The 20,945-nt window shown below is 37.7% G+C and overlaps 2 protein-coding genes across 3 annotated transcripts in view; one reads left to right on the forward strand and one right to left on the reverse strand.

The window, feature by feature from the left end:
* LOC150101754 (putative tRNA (uracil-O(2)-)-methyltransferase) overlaps positions 1-8,792 on the forward strand; it is a 178,146-nt gene extending 169,354 nt beyond the window's left edge. The window contains exon 12 of one of the 2 annotated variants that reach the window (XM_090400446.1): positions 8,669-8,792. In XM_090400446.1, the coding sequence (XP_090256572.1) occupies positions 8,669-8,742 (74 nt within the window). In that variant the 3' untranslated portion in view covers positions 8,743-8,792. Of the gene's footprint in view, positions 1-7,636; positions 8,029-8,668 lie in introns of those variants that run through there. The other variant, XM_090400447.1, reaches the window with a different exon arrangement.
* LOC150101755 (P-selectin-like) overlaps positions 8,479-20,945 on the reverse strand; it is a 76,487-nt gene continuing 64,020 nt past the window's right edge. The window contains exon 5 of the mRNA XM_090400448.1: positions 8,479-8,529. Coding sequence (XP_090256574.1) covers positions 8,495-8,529 — 35 coding nt within the window. The 3' untranslated portion in view covers positions 8,479-8,494. The remainder of the gene's footprint in view (positions 8,530-20,945) is intronic.

Consider the following 20,945-nt stretch of genomic DNA (forward strand, 5'->3'; position numbering starts at 1 on the left):
CACTTTAAGGTCCTAAACCGATTAATTATTTCACCCCCCCCCCCCCCCACCCCCCCCCCCCCCCACCCCCCCCCCCCCCCACCCCCCCCCCCCCCCACCCCCCCCCCCCCCCACCCCCCCCCCCCCCCACCCCCCCCCCCCCCCACCCCCCCCCCCCCCCACCCCCCCCCCCCCCCACCCCCCCCCCCCCCCACCCCCCCCCCCCCCCACCCCCCCCCCCCCCCACCCCCCCCCCCCCCCACCCCCCCCCCCCCCCACCCCCCCCCCCCCCCACCCCCCCCCCCCCCCACCCCCCCCCCCCCCCACCCCCCCCCCCCCCCACCCCCCCCCCCCCCCACCCCCCCCCCCCCCCACCCCCCCCCCCCCCCACCCCCCCCCCCCCCCACCCCCCCCCCCCCCCACCCCCCCCCCCCCCCACCCCCCCCCCCCCCCACCCCCCCCCCCCCCCACCCCCCCCCCCCCCCACCCCCCCCCCCCCCCACCCCCCCCCCCCCCCACCCCCCCCCCCCCCCACCCCCCCCCCCCCCCACAGAAAAAAAAACGGTTATCTGTCATCTTTTATGGTGTCTGAAGAGCAATAATCCTTTTTTCCAAGACAGTTTGGTTTCTGAAAGCGTCATTCTGCACTGTCATTTAATCCAACTAGAAGCATTTATCAGAGATGCTTTCTTAAACATTGAGCACTTAGTATCGATTTTCTTTGACAAGGAAAAAGTGTAGGACACACCTTGAAGGTTTAGGATATTAAGAGACCTGTACAACTCTAGTCTTGGAGAACACTCTCTTCATTATAAACTTTATATCTAGCTGAATCATGGCCCCTCCCCCCCTTTTCTCCAAGAGGGGAGATACCCACAAGGTTCTGTTTAATGTCATGCTGTTTACTTTCAATGTTAACTCAATAACAGAACAGCTTCCTCCATCTGTATGCTGCTCTCTGTGGATGACTTTAGTTGCTCTTGTAACATGACGGTCATAGACAGTTGAAACATAGCTAATATTAGGACAAATGATAATCCCAGTGGCAATAGATGCAAGGTGAACTTGCTCTGTTTATATTGAAAATTTAATAGGATCAAAAACTCAATTATGAGTCTTAAGTCTATGATTATGCAAGAGATGGTATACTTCAGTGGTTATATGCCAATGCATGACCACCTTACTCAGATTTTGTGCCTCTCTGTACAGACAGTTCAAAATCAATGTCTCTAGTGGGTCTGCAGCTGTCTTTCCAGACAGCATGTACCATCTATACTGCTGAGCTAGTATGAAATTAAGTAAAACTGAAATGCTACTAATAAATCAAGAAGTTCTCTTCAGGCACTTTGAGGGCTGGTATGCCAACAACGTCCACTGCTCTCCTGGATTCAGCAGTTCTATCAGATAAAAAGACTTCATCTGGACATTTGCCTGTATCAGATCAAGGGAAATGAATGTTGAAAGTTTTATCCAGAATTTTTTCTGCATCGCGATGTGGATGTGGTGGTGGCGGCAGCGGCACCGGATGGCTGTCATAGTTTTAAACTTCACTTCAGGGATGGTATCACTTTTGGGTCTTGCTCCTACTGATGAGACCTCAAATAAAGGATGAAACCGGTCTGGGTATTGACCCTTTCCATAATGCATAGCATTATACATGTCCATAAGGATATGTGCTTTGCATTATGGAATATTAAGGCAAGTGATGTGAATTCTTTAGCCTATATATAAGTTGCCCAATTGTTAAGTTACTTCACACACAAACTTTGTTTGCTCACTTGGATAAAGGATTAAACCAAGAATATAATTTTCTTGGCATCTTTAATTTAAGGGAAATCAAACTTCAAATGCTGCAGCTAGGTCATCCTGTCTCCTGAGATTAAGATACTATATTATCAGTCTGTCCCCTGCACACATTACAGGCCGATTATAAAATGCAAATTAATATCTCAGTGGTATTCATCATGGCAATATAGATGGCAACAAGCTATACCAGATTTAAACCTGACATTAAACAGAAGTTACTCCTGCTTGTCTCTGCATAAGCTGTAGTCATTTTACATATTTCTTCTATTGAGGGAGGTGATGGTATACTTATCTACTGTCCTCTGCATTAACCATTATACATGTTTTAATCGAGTGCCCTTGTTCCATCATTAAGTGCAAGCATTATTTTAATGCTTTTAATAATCTCCCTGGAGATTATTAAATGCATCACATGCATCATATTTTATCCAGTGTCTCCAATATAAAAATATAGATATATACACATATGACTTTTATATAAATCTATATTTGCTGGCCTTTTTGGTGCCTGTCTGCATGTGAGAGAAAGAAAAATATAATTTTCATTATCTATGACTTCATATTTTCTTTTAGTATATATTGTCCATGTAGGGGGGGGTGCATGTTCATGGCAGAATGAAATGTGCATTTTATTCTTCCTCTTTTTTTTTTTTTTTTTATACTTCTCATGCTTTTCTCTACTGCTCCTGAGTTTTTTTTATACCTTCCTACCTTCTAGACTATCATCACTGGAATTCAATGCCCAGCTGCCATGTTTGCTATTTGGTGCAACACGTGGACATCCTGAAGTGGGATCCAGTAGTCTTGGATGGTCAACTGGGGAGTTGCTGTAACGATCAGTGGTGTTGCAGTAAGTCTCTTCTTCTGAGATGAGGCTAATGGCTTGCTGCAATGCTGGGTATCCAGGGTAACTCTGACATTCCACTTACAAGCACATGTACTGCTGCTGCTTCTTGGTGGGTGAGAATCTAGTACTGAACTATGAAATCCTTCATCCTTAAATTTTTCAGATGCCGTCACAAGGCCTAAGCCAATTATAGATGCTGTAGATGCATCATCTCATAAAAGAAAAAGACATCTGACACACACACACATGCAATCAGTGGTGTTGCAGTAAATCTCCTTCTTCAGAGACAGAGCCAAAGGCTTGCTGCGGTGTCCGAGATAACTCTGGCATTCCATTTCCAAGCCCATGTGCTGCTTCCTGGATAGCAGATATCCATGTGTGGTTTCTTGGTAGGAATCATTAGCATTGAACTAAAAAAATCCTTTTGGGCATGAACCATTCATCTTTAAATTTTTCACAAGATCCAAGCCAATTACAAATGTTGTAGATACATCATCTGATAATGGAAATAAGAAACAAAAGACGTTTTGACACACACATAAATATACCATTGTTTCTCATTGTCCATGCAACAGGTGAAAGCCAGTAGGAAAATGTCACTATTCATTCATTTCAAATGGGTTTAGGTATTGGCAGGATCTTTCAAATCAATTAAAAAAATGTTATAGTGATGTGCTTGTTGAAGCATCGTGTCAGCAATGCATAGAAAAACTATTGGCAAGCAACATCAGTGGCGGGAGAATACTAATTATAGTAACATCCAAAATGCTGTGTGATATTAGAATGGGATTTCCTTGATGTTCCAGATGAGGAGATATATACAGAACTTAAAGAGCAAAGAGTAATAGGATATTCTTATTTGGACACACCCATATCTCCAACATTGGTGAGAACAGGATAGCATCACTGTCCAGTTTGGCTGCTTTACATCCTTAATCAGTTAAGATATTTTAAATGTCAGAAATATGTGCCCAAACTGCGTGTCATAGTAGTAAGGAGCACGATAATAAATTTTGCTCTGCAGAGAAACCAAACTGGCCCCGTGAACGCACATAGATACAACAGTGTGGAAGAGATAGGGTCCTCACCACATTATCCTTACACCTCTAGTCAATATGAGTCGCATCATGGTAGTCAACATCCTGAATGGACATAATACTCTGTGGGATAGTGCCAACACAAAGGCCAGATTGCACAATAATGAGCTCTCTCTCTTCTTAGCAATGGATGCAATAATCTCTTTCACATGTCTATCCAATTGTATTCTGCAAAAGATTTTACAGTCTGCTTCCCTGCCCCTCTTCCAATACTGATGTGGATGTCGAAAGAATATATATTGAAGCGATCATTTCTCTGTGTTTTGTACTCTATCCTCACAGGAGCCATGTTCTCCTACATGGATTTTTCAAGTCAGCCTAGTCAATTTTCCAGATGAAAAATTGACTAGGCTGACTTGAATACATTTTCCTATCTTGCAAAATTTAATGCTAAGCAGTCAGCAAAACATATATCAATAAAGTAGTGATATATAACAGACTATAATGTCCAGGCAACAACAACTACAATTCCAAAAAAATTGAATTTCCTCAATGCCCAAAGCATGGTAAAACTCTGGGTCCCAAGAAGGCAAAAATCAAGACAAAAAATGGGGTATACTACAACAAATCTCATAGCTTTTAAACATTCTCGAGCCAAAACACATTACATCAAAGGCACAAACAATCTTGAATCTAATCGGTCAATCAAGCATCCACCCGTTTTATGGGACAAAATCCAGAAAATTAAGGGTAGGTAGACACCATCTGTCTACCCTGAAACATAATGGATGTGTAGTTGCTTAACCACGTTGTTGTCAATATGGATAAAATACACCACTCCTCTATATTTCAATGTAATATCAATGGTATTACAATTTTAATATGCACTTCGCATCCATGGTAACTTGGACATATATATATATGTCTTGGCTGGTTGGGTGGTTAATTCAAAGCAATGGCTGACAATTAGGAGAAAGTTTTCTAAAATCTTAGCAACAACTTCATATATACTTGAATTTTTGATATTGAAAAAACAAGAGAAACAATGTACAATCTATGTCCTTTGTGTTATGATGCTTTCCAATTATTGTATCAAACAAGGATCCTTAATTTTTATGTTTGACTCTGCTTCCCTTGATCCAATGTAGCTGGGTCACATTGAAATCAAGGAAAATGAGACTGTAGATGCAACTGCTAGATCAGTTTGTACTATTTGTCAGTCCTCTATACAAACTGCAGATAGTTAATAAAAGCAAAATTAATCACTGGAAGGAAACACTAACAAATAAACTGCATGAGGTTAAGCCTGACATTCAGCATTGACAGTCTATGTAGAAAGAGAAGAGAGGAAGTTGTACTTGCTAGGTTCTGCATAGGTCCCACTCCTATCTATTAAGGGCTGATGGAGTCATTGCCTAATTGTAAGATGATTGTTACATTATTCATACCTATGTAAGAACGATGTAACACTCATCTTACCACGTACCATGTTCTGGCAGAGTGTCAGTACTTCATTCACGAGAGAGGAATGCAGTTTTTACTAATCTAGCTGAGCCATATACAGTCAGGTAGATCTTGTCAGACTTCGACAAATTGCAGAAAGCTATTAATGTTTTACAAAGAATTAATTTATACAAATGCATCTGATCATAAATGTAATTTATACATAGATACAGCATTGCTCAGCTTTTTAAAATTTTTTTTTTTTGTACATAACATGTTATTTATTACAAAGGCAAGAGCAATCTTATATACTTATATATAAAAAGCCAGAGCAGTATATAAGATAATACTGCTCTGGCTTTTTTAATGATGCAGTATGATCTTTGTTGTCCTTGTGATTCTTATTTAAATCATCATCAAATTCCTGACATGTACCCTCAAGGGCTGTACAGGATATGATAGTACTACATGAAAAATTTACATCATTACTAACTTCCTATCTACAATTTTCCTCCAAATCAGTCTGTTACTTGTCAAGACTCCAATATTATCAGATCTTATATTTCTGTCATCTAAGGCACTTTGTACTGTATCAATCCACCTATATCTTGGTCTTCCTCTGGGTCATTTTCCTGCCAACTTGGCAGAGAACACTTGCTTTGCTAATCTTTCCTCGCCCATTCTGTTTAAGTGACCATACCACCTGAGATTAGCTTTGCTAACGCATTCCTGGATGCTGACAATGTCAAGTTCTTTCCTAATATCCTCGTTTTTAATATGATATTGCCATTGATGCCATCTGTTCACGCCTCTAATCTTTCTCAGGACTCTCATGTCTGTGGTCTCTAGTCTTTGGTCAAGTGTTTTACTTCTGACTCAGCTCTCAGATCCATAAGTTAAAACTGGTTTGACCACTGTCTTGTATACAGCTAATTTAGTGTTCTGACTAATTTCTCTCTTATTCCATATGAATTTATTCAATTGACTTCCTACCATATCAGCTTTGTTGATTCTGTTGTCTATTTCCATATTTAATTTACCATCTTCACTAAAAATCGTGCTTAAGTAGCTGAAATGTTTTACTTGTTCCATAGGTTCCCTGTTCACAACACAGTTGACATTTTCAACAATTCTACCTATTTTCATTGTCTTTGTCTTTAAATACAATACAAAAAGAATACAATTTGGTCAGCTAAATCCCAATTTGCCAGCCCATTCTCGTTCGGTCAGTATCCAGGTACTTAAACAAAATTTCAAGAATGCAATCACAGTGCCTTACATCAAGAATGTCACAGACAAAGTGGCTGCATTGCTCCATGAATACAACATGAAAGTGGCTTTTTTTACCTTTACAAAAAATATGAAGATTCCTACATCCACCAAAACCTGCACATCACCCCATGAGAAAATCAGGCATCTCTGAGATTCATTGCTCTTGTGGCATTTGTTATGCAGGCCAGACAGGAAGGTCAGGAAAGATTCGCATGTCTGAACACGTAAAAGACATTGAAAAAAGAAGAGGGCATAAATCAGGCCTGGCATTCCACACAACCACTGCTGACTATCAAGTACTTTGGCAACAAACAAAAATGTTGTATATTGGTTGTAAATATTTTACAAGAAAATTTAAAGAAGCTTCGCAAATACTTAGGATTCCTACACAATGCAATAAAAATCAAGGTTTAATTTTACATCAAATAATGGTGTGTAATGGTAAATCCAAGTCTCATTCATGGTAATAAATCGATGCACAAAATCAGTTTTATTCTTGTTAAAACGTTCCAAGCACTGTTCAGAGATTTTCATGCGAGTGCGTTTTTGATCTGCTGTGAGCAAGCGCAGCACCAATCTTGGGCAAAGCTTTTTCATTTGCAATTCTTCGTGCAAAATATATCCTACACGTTCTTTAGAAATGCCTATAGTCTCAGAAATTTCACACACTTTTACTCGCCGGTACCATATCGTGCACTTGATCAATGATTTCTGGTGTTGTTGTTGTTACATTTTGGATGTCCTTCATGTGGATCATCTTCAAGGCTGGTATGGCTACGTTTAAACTTAGCAGCCCATTTCTTAATTGTTGAAAACAAAAGAGAAGAGTGCCCATAAACTTTTATGAACTTCGAATGAATTTCTTTTGGCATTAAACCTTCTTTTACAAAGAATTTTTTAACCGCACGATACTCAATTTTATCCATTTCAAGGGATACAGACAACACTTTTGCTTCAGACAGGTGTATAAAACAAATTACTTGATAGAATGACTTGCAATTTCACATGAATGCTTATGACAGATGTACTAACTTGGAAAAAAAAATCTTGCAGATAGTATGGTTGAGGCCGAGAACTTTTCAGACCATCTTAGCATGCATCACTTATATATGAAAGAGTGCAGGGTTTTTTTAATGTAAAACTGGATATTAATTGTATTGTTCTATCTCTTTAGATTTTATAAATTAAATAGTTCTGTAAATGATTCTAACCATTATCATAATAATCTTGAAACTATTTATTTTTTTTATAGCATTCTCACCCACAAAAGATTCACTATCTGTAACACACTAGTCATGGGCTAAGCAAGGCAGGAACTCTGCTCTGGAGTCAAATGGTTTGCCATTTCAAGCTTCCCCAACAAAAAAAAAAGTTGGGTCATACCAGTTAAATTTAATTATCTGCTACCTAGTTTATCACATAATCTTCATCCCTTTCCTAAAATGCATGTGCAGCAAACTATTAGCATCACTATTATAAAGTTCCTGGAATGCATTCTTAAGAGGTGGGAGTGGGGAGTTATTAGAACGGTGTGATGATCTAAGATGATTATGTAAAAATCCAAATATTAAACAACATGCATTTTTTATATATAATCATAAATGTACAAAATAAAAATATTTTTCTTTCTTTCTTTTCATAAAATGGTTTTCTTTATTTTTCATACATACTTGAGAAGCACTGGATTGGTGCATGCAAAAGCTATGAAACTAAGACACTGTACATCTTCTTTTCTTATTGTGAGAGAGAGACATTAATCTTAGAGGCTTAATGAAGTGAAACAGCATTGAGAGTGGATTAAAAATAATATTTAATTCTTCCAATATTTCAACTCAGTCACCGAGACATCATCAGGCATCACACACACACAAAAAGGCAACACAAAACTAAGTGACACATATGGACAAAAAAACTAGAGTCCTAACTAGGTGGGGCATCTGGCAACCTAGGATATAAACTGGGATCTCAAAGTTTTTAATGCTTCCCATATTTTGGGAAGTTTTATGCAACCATATTTATTCAAATTAGGCTGATTTTTGAGAGCAGCTACAGATTGTAAAAACAGTCTTTCTCTTCTCAATTTATTGTGATGGAGCATTGTGGCCTTTTTTCAATTGATTCTATGAGCCATATCCAAAGCATGGTCTGCAAGAATATGGTTAATAAAATATTACCATCTTTCTTACTTACTACCTGGCTTATTTAGACATAATATTGAATGAAATTATTACACACACATACACATTTTATCAGCCCATAACTCTGTAACGTCTTTTTGTTTCAGGTGAATGGCCTTGGATCATTATACATTTCCATATGTATAATGACAGACATTTGAACAACAGAAATCAGCACTAAAGTGGTACCAAAATGTGAAAATGTAAATGAAGTCCAAAGACGGTAGAGAAATGAATTTCGAACTACCAATGTGACTTACAATTTTGCATATCTATAATAAATCTGAAACTGGTGGTACTGTGCCATGAAACCTACTGCAAGAAATCAAAGAGAACTGTTGAACAATTACAAGAGATATATTTAATTGTTGTTTGCAGATTTTACCTATGTCAGCAATGCCTTGATGGGATGGAGGATGCTTTGAACACTTGAGATAATACATCATTTAATGCTTTTATATCTAATCTTTATTATAACATTTGCTCTTAAGTATAAAATTATTCCATTTAAAAAAATAAACATAGCAGTTATTTACGATCAAAGTGTGTATACATTTTAGGACACCCTGTGTGTGTTTTTTATAAAATCACAGTTGGCATTTGGGTGCTTGATAATAGATCTGTGAAATAAAAAAATTTTTTTTGTCTAAATTTCACATTTCCAATTGCCTTGATACTGACAAATACTCACTTTACAATAAGTCTTATGGTTGATGCCGCATATCAAGACCTAGCAACAATGCCTAATACGTTTATCAGAAATAGCAATCAGTTAAACAATGTTTGACCAAGCTTATTTAATCAGCTAATTCAGTATATATAAGAGATAGCTACAACTTCTTCTGTTTTTCGTACCTTATAACTAAAATAAATATTCCCATTTTCCTTTGCTTTAGGCTTAATGGCCTGTCATGACCAAGTGATTTGGCTTCTTTGAAGCCTAATTAATGCACACAATACTATGTGCATTGTGTATTATGGCTGTCCATTGCATGTGTTCTTCTTGATGGCTTGCCTGTTCTGAGATAAAAAAACCTGAGTAGTTGAGAAGAATATCTCACCAACTCAATGTGAGACCAGCTAACTCATCTTTAGTGAAAAGTCCTGATAAATTTATTCTAGATGGGATTCAAATCCAGTTTTTCCAATCAAAGGGCACTGTATGAAAGCTCTAAAACAAATATTTTATACTTTGTGAGAAAAGTGATATTTCCTTTAAAAGATGACTTATTCTCTCTTCATATAACAAAATCTGGATGGTTTACATAATTATGACACAACGTTACTAAGGAAATAACCAGAGACTGATTAAAAACTTACATTTTGTAATAATATTCTTGTATAGTGGCATAATCATTATTACAATAATTGAATCTAAAGCTATTTTTGGCTTATGTGCTGTAAATATACTGTTTTACCTACTTCATACTGAAATTGTTAGAATGAAACCAAAATTGAGATAATTTGAAAAATTTTGGTCAAAATCCTATATACCAGCTTTTGTTAAATTCTGTCTAGCCAGAATGGAATTACTGCTCACAGTAGCTGCTTTTGAGATGTGGTGTTATAGAAGGCTGTTGATGTTGAGGATATCATATATATACTGAAAGGTGGACAAATGGATGGGTGCTAGAAACGATCAGTCGAACTTTAAGGCTCCTTAAAGATATAGAAAGAAAAAAACTGAAATACTTTAAACACATTGAAAGGATGGAAGGAGGACTTCTCAAAACAGTAATAGAAGATAAAGTTCCAGGAAAAAGTGGAAGGGGGGGAGGTAGACCATCAATAAGATGGATGGATAGTGCATCTGGAGTGACTATTCTTCAGAGAGCTGAACCCTCCAAAAAAGCATACAACAGGATCACATGGTGAGGACTAGTGTGGCACATCACTGAGCATCTGAGTGATCATACAATATCAGTTGATGTCCAATGAACAGATGGATCGATTGCAGTTGCCATTTCATGCTCCTAATCCTAACTAGCACATTATTGTGTGCTTCTGTGGCTAACTGCAGGGTTAAAAACTTGAATCTCTTCAGTGGGGAAAAAAAGCCTACAAAAGTAACAGTAGTCAGTGAATAAAATTAAGTGTATTAAGTTCCTTCTGCCAATCTAGCACTGTAAAATATATCATGAGACTACATCAGGCACTTAAAATCAGTCCAATTTTAACCAAAAGTGAGTTGAGAGATAGATTATAGACCTAAATACGAAATTTCATTTATTTCCATTCAACCAGAGCTTTGTATTATTTCAAAGCATTTTGATAAATTTGCATGTGCAATTGCAAAAATGAAATAAAATGAAATTTGAGTAGGCATGGTAAGTTTTACAAATTCTAAATACCAAATTTCAAAAAAAAAAAAAAAAAAAAAAAATCTGCAGGCTAGAGCCAAGGAATAATTTGGGTAATAAATGCTAATACATTTTGTGCATCTAAAAATTAACATTTAAAAGTTATTAGCAGTTAAGAAAATCACAAATAATGTAGGCAGTCAACTCTCACTATAACAAATTCAATGACCAATTGCCAAAATACCCTATAAGCAGCAGTCTGTTTTAAAGAAATTTAAATTTCACTCTGGCAACCTTTCCACTAATTATTCCTTTAATTCTTAGTTCACTATAGTAAAAAATGACTGTACATGACATGTGGGCCTGGACACAGAGACTGATGAAAAGTCAGGACAGACTGCATGGTTGCATTATCTAGGGATAAATCTCAGAAGTCTAAAATGCTGATGGAACTGGTGCTCTGGCTGCCATGATGTGGAATATGCATTTAAAACTTTGGTGAAGTTCAGTCATTCGCAGCAACCAAATATTCTGCCCATACCTTCATGTTGATGGGTCCATTAGCATTCCTTGATATGTTAGTATCAAGGAATGATACTAACATATCAAACAACAGACAGCATGATTGCAAGTATGAAAGAGCATCACTGTCTGATCAAAAGCAAGAGTGATTATGGATTAATTGGTACCTGGTAATTCTGGTAACTGTGTTCTCTTTTGAGAGCACAGTTACCAGAATGCAAGACTTGAAGAATGAGATAACAAAATGAGAAATAACATGAAGCATATGCAAAATGACATTAGACATTTGGTAGATATGAACAGAAGGGTGAAATAACCAAATGAAAAATAGTGGGGGGAAAAAAAAGAGGTGGCAATGACTTAAGAGTTGCATTGTATGGAGATTCCATTGTTAAAGACATGGTAGATGAGAGATTGCACAAGGTCCCTTTTCTAGGAGGGAGGGAGGTTGCAGGAAGGAATAATTTGGTTGGATACAGGGAGAATGCGAAGGTGGATATGTTTGAAGGATGAATGGAATTGTATAAAAGTGATAATTATATTTAAATGGATTTGGTAGTGTGAATCAACTGGGGCAAGAGAGAGAGAACTAGAAGAGAGTGCAATGAATCGTGAAAAAGGAATCAGAGGTGATTATTGGAATGGGTGAGACTGAAGTGTTTGAGAATGGAGAGAAGCTTAGTCAGAGAGATGAGAATGCAAGGTGGACAGGGAAGTCAAGGGGGGGATTCGAGTAGATAGGGAGATATAGCGTAAGGTGAGTGGATTCTGGAAGCATAATGAATATATGTATGCATGGGGAGTATTGGAGTTCAGGAAGATATATGAGATAAGGGGTTATAAAGGTAAGTGGGCAGAAGAGGAGGGATGGCATGGGTGGCATTAATTATAGACCAAAGAAATGAATTGTTATGCTTATTTATGAATGCTAGGAATATCAGAAATAAGGAAGACGAAATTGTTGCATTGTTTATTTCAAAAATTGGAATAAGTGAAACCTGGCTGAATGAGAACAATATCCTGATAGGAATACAAATAAAAGTAATGCTGTGATGTTTTTCATGAGGATAGAAGGGTAACAAGAAGGGGCTGTCAATGTTATCAGGGGAATCATGCCCACATAAACTTGAGGTATATGGGGAGAAAAATAGTGGCAATGATTTTGAGGCAGTCTGGTATGTGAGGGTGGATAATATGAGATATTTAGTTTGAATATTGCTCTAAGCCAGAGAATGTGAAGGGTAGAGACAAAGAAATATATAGGCAAATTGGCTTAATGAGCAAGAGAGGAGTGATCATTATGGAGATTTTAATTATAATAATACTAACTGAAATGAAGAAGTGGCATATGGGAACAAGAAATTCATTTTTATTATATATCCTTTCCTCACAGAAGTTTTCATATGAGTTGAACTACAAGGTTGATGATTATGAAAAACCTAAGGGTTAAGTGGAAACTACTACATCATCAAAGAAAAAGGAGTTGGGTGGAAAGAGAACAGATGCTGCTTGGTTTCTAATCAAGAGATATTTAACAATGTGGCAAATGAAAGAATATCATTTGCATTAAGTAGGCTAGGAAGGTGACTCAGTTGGTAAGGACAGCAAAAGTGCAGTATGAACAAAAAAATTAGCCAATACTGTTAGAAAAATCCTACATAGTTTTGATATGCGATAAATAAAAGAGTTATTATGGGGAGGATGATGTTAGTGAATGAAAATGGTAGATTGCTAACAGCTACAGAGGATATAGCTGAGGTAGTCAATGAGTAGTTTTCAGGGTATTTCATCCTCATGAATGTGGCATCACGAGGAGTTTGAATGTAGAGGTTATGGTTGAGGTGGGCAGTGATAGTGAATGAGCAGAAGTTGGGAAGAACTATGAGGAACAGTGCATGGCTTTACAAGTAAAGCCATGCACTGTTCCTCTGCATCCTGTCCTTGCCTGTAAGCAAGGACAAGATGCAGAGGATATAGTTTTTTAATGAGGAAATTTTGAAGTAGGTGGAGGACATGAGAGATTTTGGGGTGTGGTGCCACAAAGAGTTGAAGTTTAGAGATCACATTGCTAAAACTGTGAAAACCACAATGGATTGTGACGATGAGGAGTACCTTAATATATCGTTTGAAGCAAATAGGTTATGGTTCCTTGCATAAGGCCTAGATCGGGCTGCATATGAACTATTGTGCTCATATCTGGTTACCTTGTTTTCAAAGGAATGAGGATATCTTAGAGAGGGTCCAGAGAGGATTCACTAAGTTGCTGTCAGGTCACTGGAATTTGGGATATAAAGACAAATTGAGGGAATGTAATTTGTACCGCCCTCTGAATAGAAATAATGGAGATACTGTTGAGACATATAAGTTGTTGAGGTTTGTTACTAGATTAATGTGGAGGACATTTCTCAGAGGGAGAGAAAGAACAAGAAGCCATCTCTTAGCAATACTATAGGAGTGACAGAGTGAAATTGTCAGAATGCAAGATTTGATGAAACTGTTATTGAAAATAAAAAACGAAATGAGGAATATATGATATTAGGTATTTAGTGGAAACTAATGAAAGTGTACAAAAGAGTGCTGAAAGAAAAACAGGTGACAAGTGATTCCAGGATAGCAGTATATGAAGATTCCATAGTTAGAAGATTAGTTGATGAGAGAGTCCATAAGGTCTGCTATCCAGAAGGGAGGATGAGCAAGATAATTCAGGCATTGGACATGAGCAACAGAATTTGTGGGACAAATGATGTAAGTGGGCATTGAAAGATAACTGTCTAGTAGGAAAGATTGTCAGTCTTTGTCTTGCCAACTTATGACAATGATGAGTTGAGACGGAGGACCAGAATCATGAATAGCATGCTAACAGAGCTGTGTGAGGAGAAGGGAGTACAGTTTGTGGATGTGTGGCATATGTTTGAAGGAAGAATGGAATTATACAGGTGTGATGGATTGCATTTGAATGACTTTGGACGGAGTTCACTGCAGAAAGTGTTGCTAGATGGAAGTGCAGTGTGTGATGCAAGCAAGAGATCAGAAGTAAGAGATGAAGTGAAAGATCAGGAGAGTGGCATTGGAGAGACAGAAGTGCTTGGCAGTGGAGACAATAGTAGTGTGAGAGATGAAGAGAGAGAACGGGAATGCAAAAAGAACAGGGAAATATGGGAGCTCGGGTGGACAGAGAGAAACATGGCATAGGTAGAGTGGATGTTGAAATAACAGTGAATGTATGGAGATGATCGATGAGTATATTCAATGTAGGTGGGGAAGTTGAGATTGAGCAGATATATGGTAAAATGAACTGCTGTGTTTGTTTTCAAATGCCAGAAGTATCAGAAATAAGGGAGATGAAATGGTTTCACTGATTGAGTTTATTCGCCCCAAAATCGTTAGAATAAGTGAAACATGGTTGGATGAAGATGATATCCTAACAGGAATAGAAATAGGAAGGATATAGTGTTTTTCGCAAGAATAGAAAGGAAAACAAGGGGGGAGGGGTGCTGATGATGATAGCAGGGGAATTATGTCCACATAAGGTAGGCATGAAAGAGGGAAATAGTGGCAATGGTTATGAGGCAGTGTGGTGTATAGTGGAGGTTGAGAAGCCAGGGAATGTGGAGGGTGGTGATGAAGAAATGTATAAACAACTTGGATTAGTGAACAAAGGAATGGTAATTATTATGGGTGATTTTAATTAAGGCGATATAAATTGGAACGAAGAGATAGCATTTAGGGAATAAAGAAAATGAATTTCGAGAAATTAATTTTCCTCAAGTTCTTGAAAGATAACTATCTCACGCAGCACGTAAAGGAGGGCACGCAAAGATTGAGAATTTTAGACCTGATCATTTCATCAGAGGGTGTAATTGTGAGTGGATTTTCTGCACTTTCCTCCAGTTGGTGAGAGTGATCATGAAGTAATCACCTGAGTTGTAGCTAACCATATACAAACCTCGGTGAGGAAAGGATATGTGGAAGTACAAGGCTGGTGATTATGACAATGACTTGGAGCTATAGCATGGAATGAGCAGTAAGGAAATAAATGCTGCTTAGAACTGACAAAGAAATACATAAAAACATCAATGAATATATTCTGAAGGCAAAAAGCCTCAATACGTTATGTGTAAAATGGATGAATGAGTGGTTTAACCATGAAATCTGGAAGAAGAAGGTACTTTGCAGGCAGTCAAGATGAATAATTGTAGTAATCAGCTATATGAAGAGTATAAGGAACAAGCCAAGAAAGTGACTCAGTTAGTAAGGAAAACAAAAGTGCAGTATGAGCAGAAATTGGCAAATCAGGTAAAGAAAAACCCTAGAGTGTTTTAGATATGTGGCAAGTAGAAGGAAGAATGATTATTGTAAGTTGATGTTAATGGATGAAAATAGTAGCATGGTAACTGCTGCAGAAGACATTATTGAGGTATTCAGTGATCAATTTATAAGGGTGTTTCATCCTCATCAGGGTGGAATCATGAGGAACTTAAGTGTAGAGGATAGAAGTGGATGGCATTATTGTGAGTGAGCAGGAGGTATTTGAGGAAATAAATAATCTTGATGTCAATAAGGCGATAGGATTTGTTGGCATATCACCATGCATCTTAAGGGAATGGTCCAGGGAATTGGCAGTAGCAGTGGCATGCCTGTTTAATAAGTCTTGCAACAGCACAGTTTCCAAGGTGTGGAAAGAAGGTAAAATTGTTCCACTGCATGTATTACGGCTATGGCTACAAATTATAGGCTAATCTGTATATCTGGAGTTGTGGTGAAGGTACTAGAGAGATTGTTGAGAAGTAGGATATAGAAATGGGTTGATAACAGTAGTATTCTCTGTGGTTATCAGCATGAGTTTGTTAAAGGGAGATCATGTTTTACGAACTTATATACAATAACAAGGTGACAAATACCTTGGACAAGGGAAATGTATACACAGTGATGTACTTGGATTTTGCAAAAGCTTTTGATAGATTGCCACATGACAAGCTATTAAATAAATTGAAACAGATGGGATTGGATAACAGACTTCTTAGTTGAATCAGTGACTGGCTGTCAGTTGTATGCGAGGATTCAGTATCCCAAAAGAGGAAGGTCATTAGTGGTGTGCCCCAGGGGTCAGTTCTGGGATTCAATTTGTATATTAATGATACTGGGATGGGTTTAACTAGTGATATGCAGTTTTCAGATGATTCAAAATTTTGTAGGGCAAAAAGCAGACGTTATGGACTTATAGGAGAACTTGAATAGATGGCATGAATGGGCAGGTAAATGGAGCTATCAGTTCAATGTTGCAAAGTGTAAGATTTTAAAATTTGGTAAGCAACGATGAGATGCAAAGTATACACTTACTGGTGAAAGTTTAAAGGAGGTAGAAGAGATGAGAGATCTGGGAGTAGTGGTGGACAAGCACCTGAAATTCAGAGGCCACATTGCACAAGTTGTGAAGACATCACTTCGGATAATGGCAATGATGTGGAGGACCCTGACATGCAGAAAAAAATGGCCTTGGTCAGGTCTCATATGGATTATTGTGCCCAGATTTGGTTGCCAAGTTTACATGTGACAAGTTAGAAACGGTCCAGTGAAGATTCACAGAGGTAATCAGTGGTCTCTGAAATGTGGTATGAGGACAGATTGAGAGAATGTAAACTGCAACGCCTCAGGAGTAGGAGGGGGGGGGTGAATATGATTGAGACATACAAGCTAGTCAGGGGTTCAGGTTGACATGGAAGAGATTTTTCATAGAATGGGAGATGGAGGTAGAACAAGAGGCCATCACTGGAAACTGTATAAGGAGGGTGCAAGCAGAGTTGCGAGGAGCAGGTTCTTTGCATGGAGAGTGGTTTGTGAGAGGGAATGCATTGCCTGAGTGTGTTGTGAATGTAGACACACTGAATCAGTTTAAGGGAGGGTTGGATGAGCATTGCGTGCAATAGTGTGTTCCTCCCACAATCAGTCTTTGACTCCATGGAGGTCAGATGTTAATAATAATCCCTGGAAGCTGCATAAGGAGACTGTGTGTAAGAGAGTAAAGAGCTTCTTCTTTGCATGGAGAGTGGTGGTGGTGGTTGGTGAATGGAATGCCTTGCCTGAGAATAGTTAGTAAGGAAACTGAGTGGGGAGAGAATAACAATATTTTTGTGTGAGTGAGACCTCTTGCAGTATCATTGTGTGGCCAATAACTTTATCCAGTTCAGTTGTCACTCTATTATAAAAAGTTAGTCGATTACTAAGGCATTATCAATCCTTCATAAAGCCATGCTGTCCCTCATAGAGTATCATATTCTTAATCACCCATGCATGAATTCTCTTTTTGCTTATACCACCACTCCTGGGATACTAATTGGCCTATAATTAACAATCTATTCAGCATCTCCAGTTCCCCTGCACCCTCTTGTAAAACACGAGCTGATATCCCATCCAATCCCACAGCTGTATTTGCATTCAGATTCTGCAATATCCTAAGTACCTTCAATTCTTCAACCTCTGTTCTCACATCAGTCCCTACCTCTGTCATAGCAACATCTTTACTTGGATTTATATATACCCTTGCAAAATGATCACTAAATAACTCAACAATTTCGTCTGCATTCATTCAAGTTATCGTTCCACAGTGATTCTTCCTCCTACTTGCCACATTACGAAAAAACACATTAGTTATGGACAGGTCTTCTGATCCTATAACAAGATCCAACATTCTTGTACCTCAAGCCCACTCCATCACATTTTGCCTTAAGTAATTATCTCTCAGTAAGTGCATAAATTCCATTTCCTTCCTGCCGTGTGATCTTTCCTCCTTTCAATCTATAGCCTGGAACATAAATTGTCCCCCAAGCCTTCAGCAGACTTTTATATATACTCTACATATAGTATATAGTTTGCTGTAACATGTTTTTGATAACTTATATGGGTATGTATAAAGTTATTAATCTCTGTCAAGATTGTTTTTATACTCCAAGTGTTTATTATTTACAAAAGGGTTCAATTCTGATTGATGCAATGACTTTTAACTGTTTCTTTTAAAATCTGGAAAATCACTGACTTGAGACCAAATAAAAAATACATACATTTAATGAAACTAAAGCAATATATACACTTTAAATAAAATTGCATAAATAACTACAAAATTAACTGGATCGAAGGCCTTCTAAAATAAATCTACACTTTAGAGATTTTCTTATCCAAAATATTAAAATCATTCATTCTCTGACTCATTCTATTATTGGATTGTTTGACATACGAGAGTTGTTTGAAAAGTTTGGTAAAAAAATAAGTTAAACACATTTTTTTGGAAAATATCACCTTTATTTCTCAACATAAGTCTCCATAGAGTGCTACACATTTGGTCCAGTGAATTCTCAATTTCTTCATTCCATCTAAAAAGTAGGATTTGTCCAATTCTGCAAAATAGTCATTGACAGCCTTGATGACATCCTCGTTCGAAGAAAATTTTTTCCCACTGAGCCAAAATTTTAAGTTTTGGAACGAGAAGAAGTCACACGGGGCAAAGTCTGCAGAATACAGTGGATGTGGAACCAATTCGAACCTCAATTTATGCAATTTTGCCATTGTGACAGCCGATGTGTGAGAGCGTGAAAGAGCACTTTTTTTTTTTGTGTGTGCCAATCTTGATCGTTTTTTCTTCAGTTCTTCTTTTAAATGGTCCAACAATGATACATAATAGACTCCTGTTATGGTGGTCTTACCCTTTTCCAAATAGTCTATCATGATAATTCCTTGGGAATCCCCAAAAACAGTGGCCATCATCTTCCCAGCTGACAAAACGGTCTTCGCTTTTTTCGGTGCTCTTTCACCAGGCATTGTCCACTGTTTTGACTGCTGCTTGGACTCGGGTGTGTAGTGGTGGTGGGTCCAAGTTTCATCTACAGTCAGGAATTGACTCAAAAAATCCTGCAAATTACGATTAAACATCGCCAAACACTACCTCAGTTGGGTGTCCAGAGCACGCTTCATCTTCGATGGACTTACAACCACGTTTAAACTCATTTATCCAAAAATAAATAGTCTTTAATGCTGGTGCAGAGTCCCCATGAACTGCATCTAACTCGGTTGTGATCTGCACAGCCATCCACTTCTTCAAATAAAAGTGTTTTTATCACTGCACGAAACTCGTTTTTCTTCATTTTTATGAAAAATATGAATATGGTAATTTTAAATGTTTGTCAAATGAGAACTACGCATTGCACATGACTAAGATTTTGCCAGGGGTCATGAAAAGGATGATACGTGCCGACACTGGTATGAATGAACAAACGAACTGTGTTGCCATCTATTGGAAATTTAGCAAACTTTTTAACCAACCCTTGTATACTTAATCATGTTTACCAGACTAAACAAACTAAACCTTGTTTCCACTACAAAAATGTTCATCGGAGTCAGTTTCTTTGTTAAGCCCTTTCCAAAAATATAAGTTTTCTTCTTCTTTTCTATAGGATACTTTTTTATCTCCCTTATGTAGCATACAATATTATTCCTCCTGTCTCACTGAAGTATAAATATCTCTTACCTCTTGCATTTCTGTTTGATGCACAATTTACTAATTTTTGTACCAGAGAAAGAAGTTTCTTCAACCTACTTCATAAACAACATATCTAAGTTGAACTCTTCATGTTAAGCCACTTTACAGTTTCAAATTTTACTAATTCCTTCACTTTTTTAAGTAGAATAACAAACAGATCCGGTGTCCTTAAGACGGATGATGAAATCTTACTTGAAACACTCAGAATGTGAGACATACAGAAGAAAATTCCTCTGTATTAATAAGAATTAATAGAATTTCTCTGTATTAACAGAACATTAATAAAAGATTCCGAAAAGGAATTGTTGAACTGCGAGTCTTTAAACTGGAGGATTTGAGACTGTCAACAAGTGTTTTGTAAATAAAAGAAGATATCGGAGTCCACGTTCTAGATTGAATGTTCAAGAAAGCGTTGAATGGAAAGTTTCATCATCTGTCTTTATTTGAGTTGTGTATATCTGAGTTGCAAGCCGGCATTTAGAACTGAAAGAAGTACCGGAAGATGGTCTGATGTTGAATTAGGTGTGAGACAAGGGTGTGCACATTATCTCCAGTGTTATTCATCATCTATATGCATCACATTATGAAGGAAAGTAGCAATAAACTTGTTATCTCAAAACTGGAGGTGTTAATCTCTGCTGTTTACTTTATGCAGATGATGTTATACTCCTCAATAAATCCAGCAGGACTCTCTGAATAAATTGAATAACTGTTGTAATAAATTTGGTATGGAAATCAGCAATAAAAAGACAAAGACCATGAAAACATCAACTGCATCCTGAAAGATAGCAAATTAAATATGGAAGTGGACAACAGAATTAGCAAATCAAAAATAAAAATAAAATAAAATAGATACTGATGAGAAGTTAGCAACAATATAAACTTTAATCGTGTACTATCATAGCATCCTCTATACCCTTGAGGATATATATCAAGAATTTAATGATGATGATAATATTCAAAAATTAAAATAGTACATTTTGAGGATGTTTGTTTATCATATTTGCCAGCAAACTTGACACTTTGATTTTT

The sequence above is a fragment of the Typopeltis vanoorti genome, chromosome 11 (genome assembly GCF_054136105.1).
Source record: "Typopeltis vanoorti isolate ZY-2024b chromosome 11, IOZ_Tvanoo_1.0, whole genome shotgun sequence".
NCBI classification, from domain to species: Eukaryota; Metazoa; Arthropoda; class Arachnida; order Uropygi; family Thelyphonidae; genus Typopeltis; species Typopeltis vanoorti.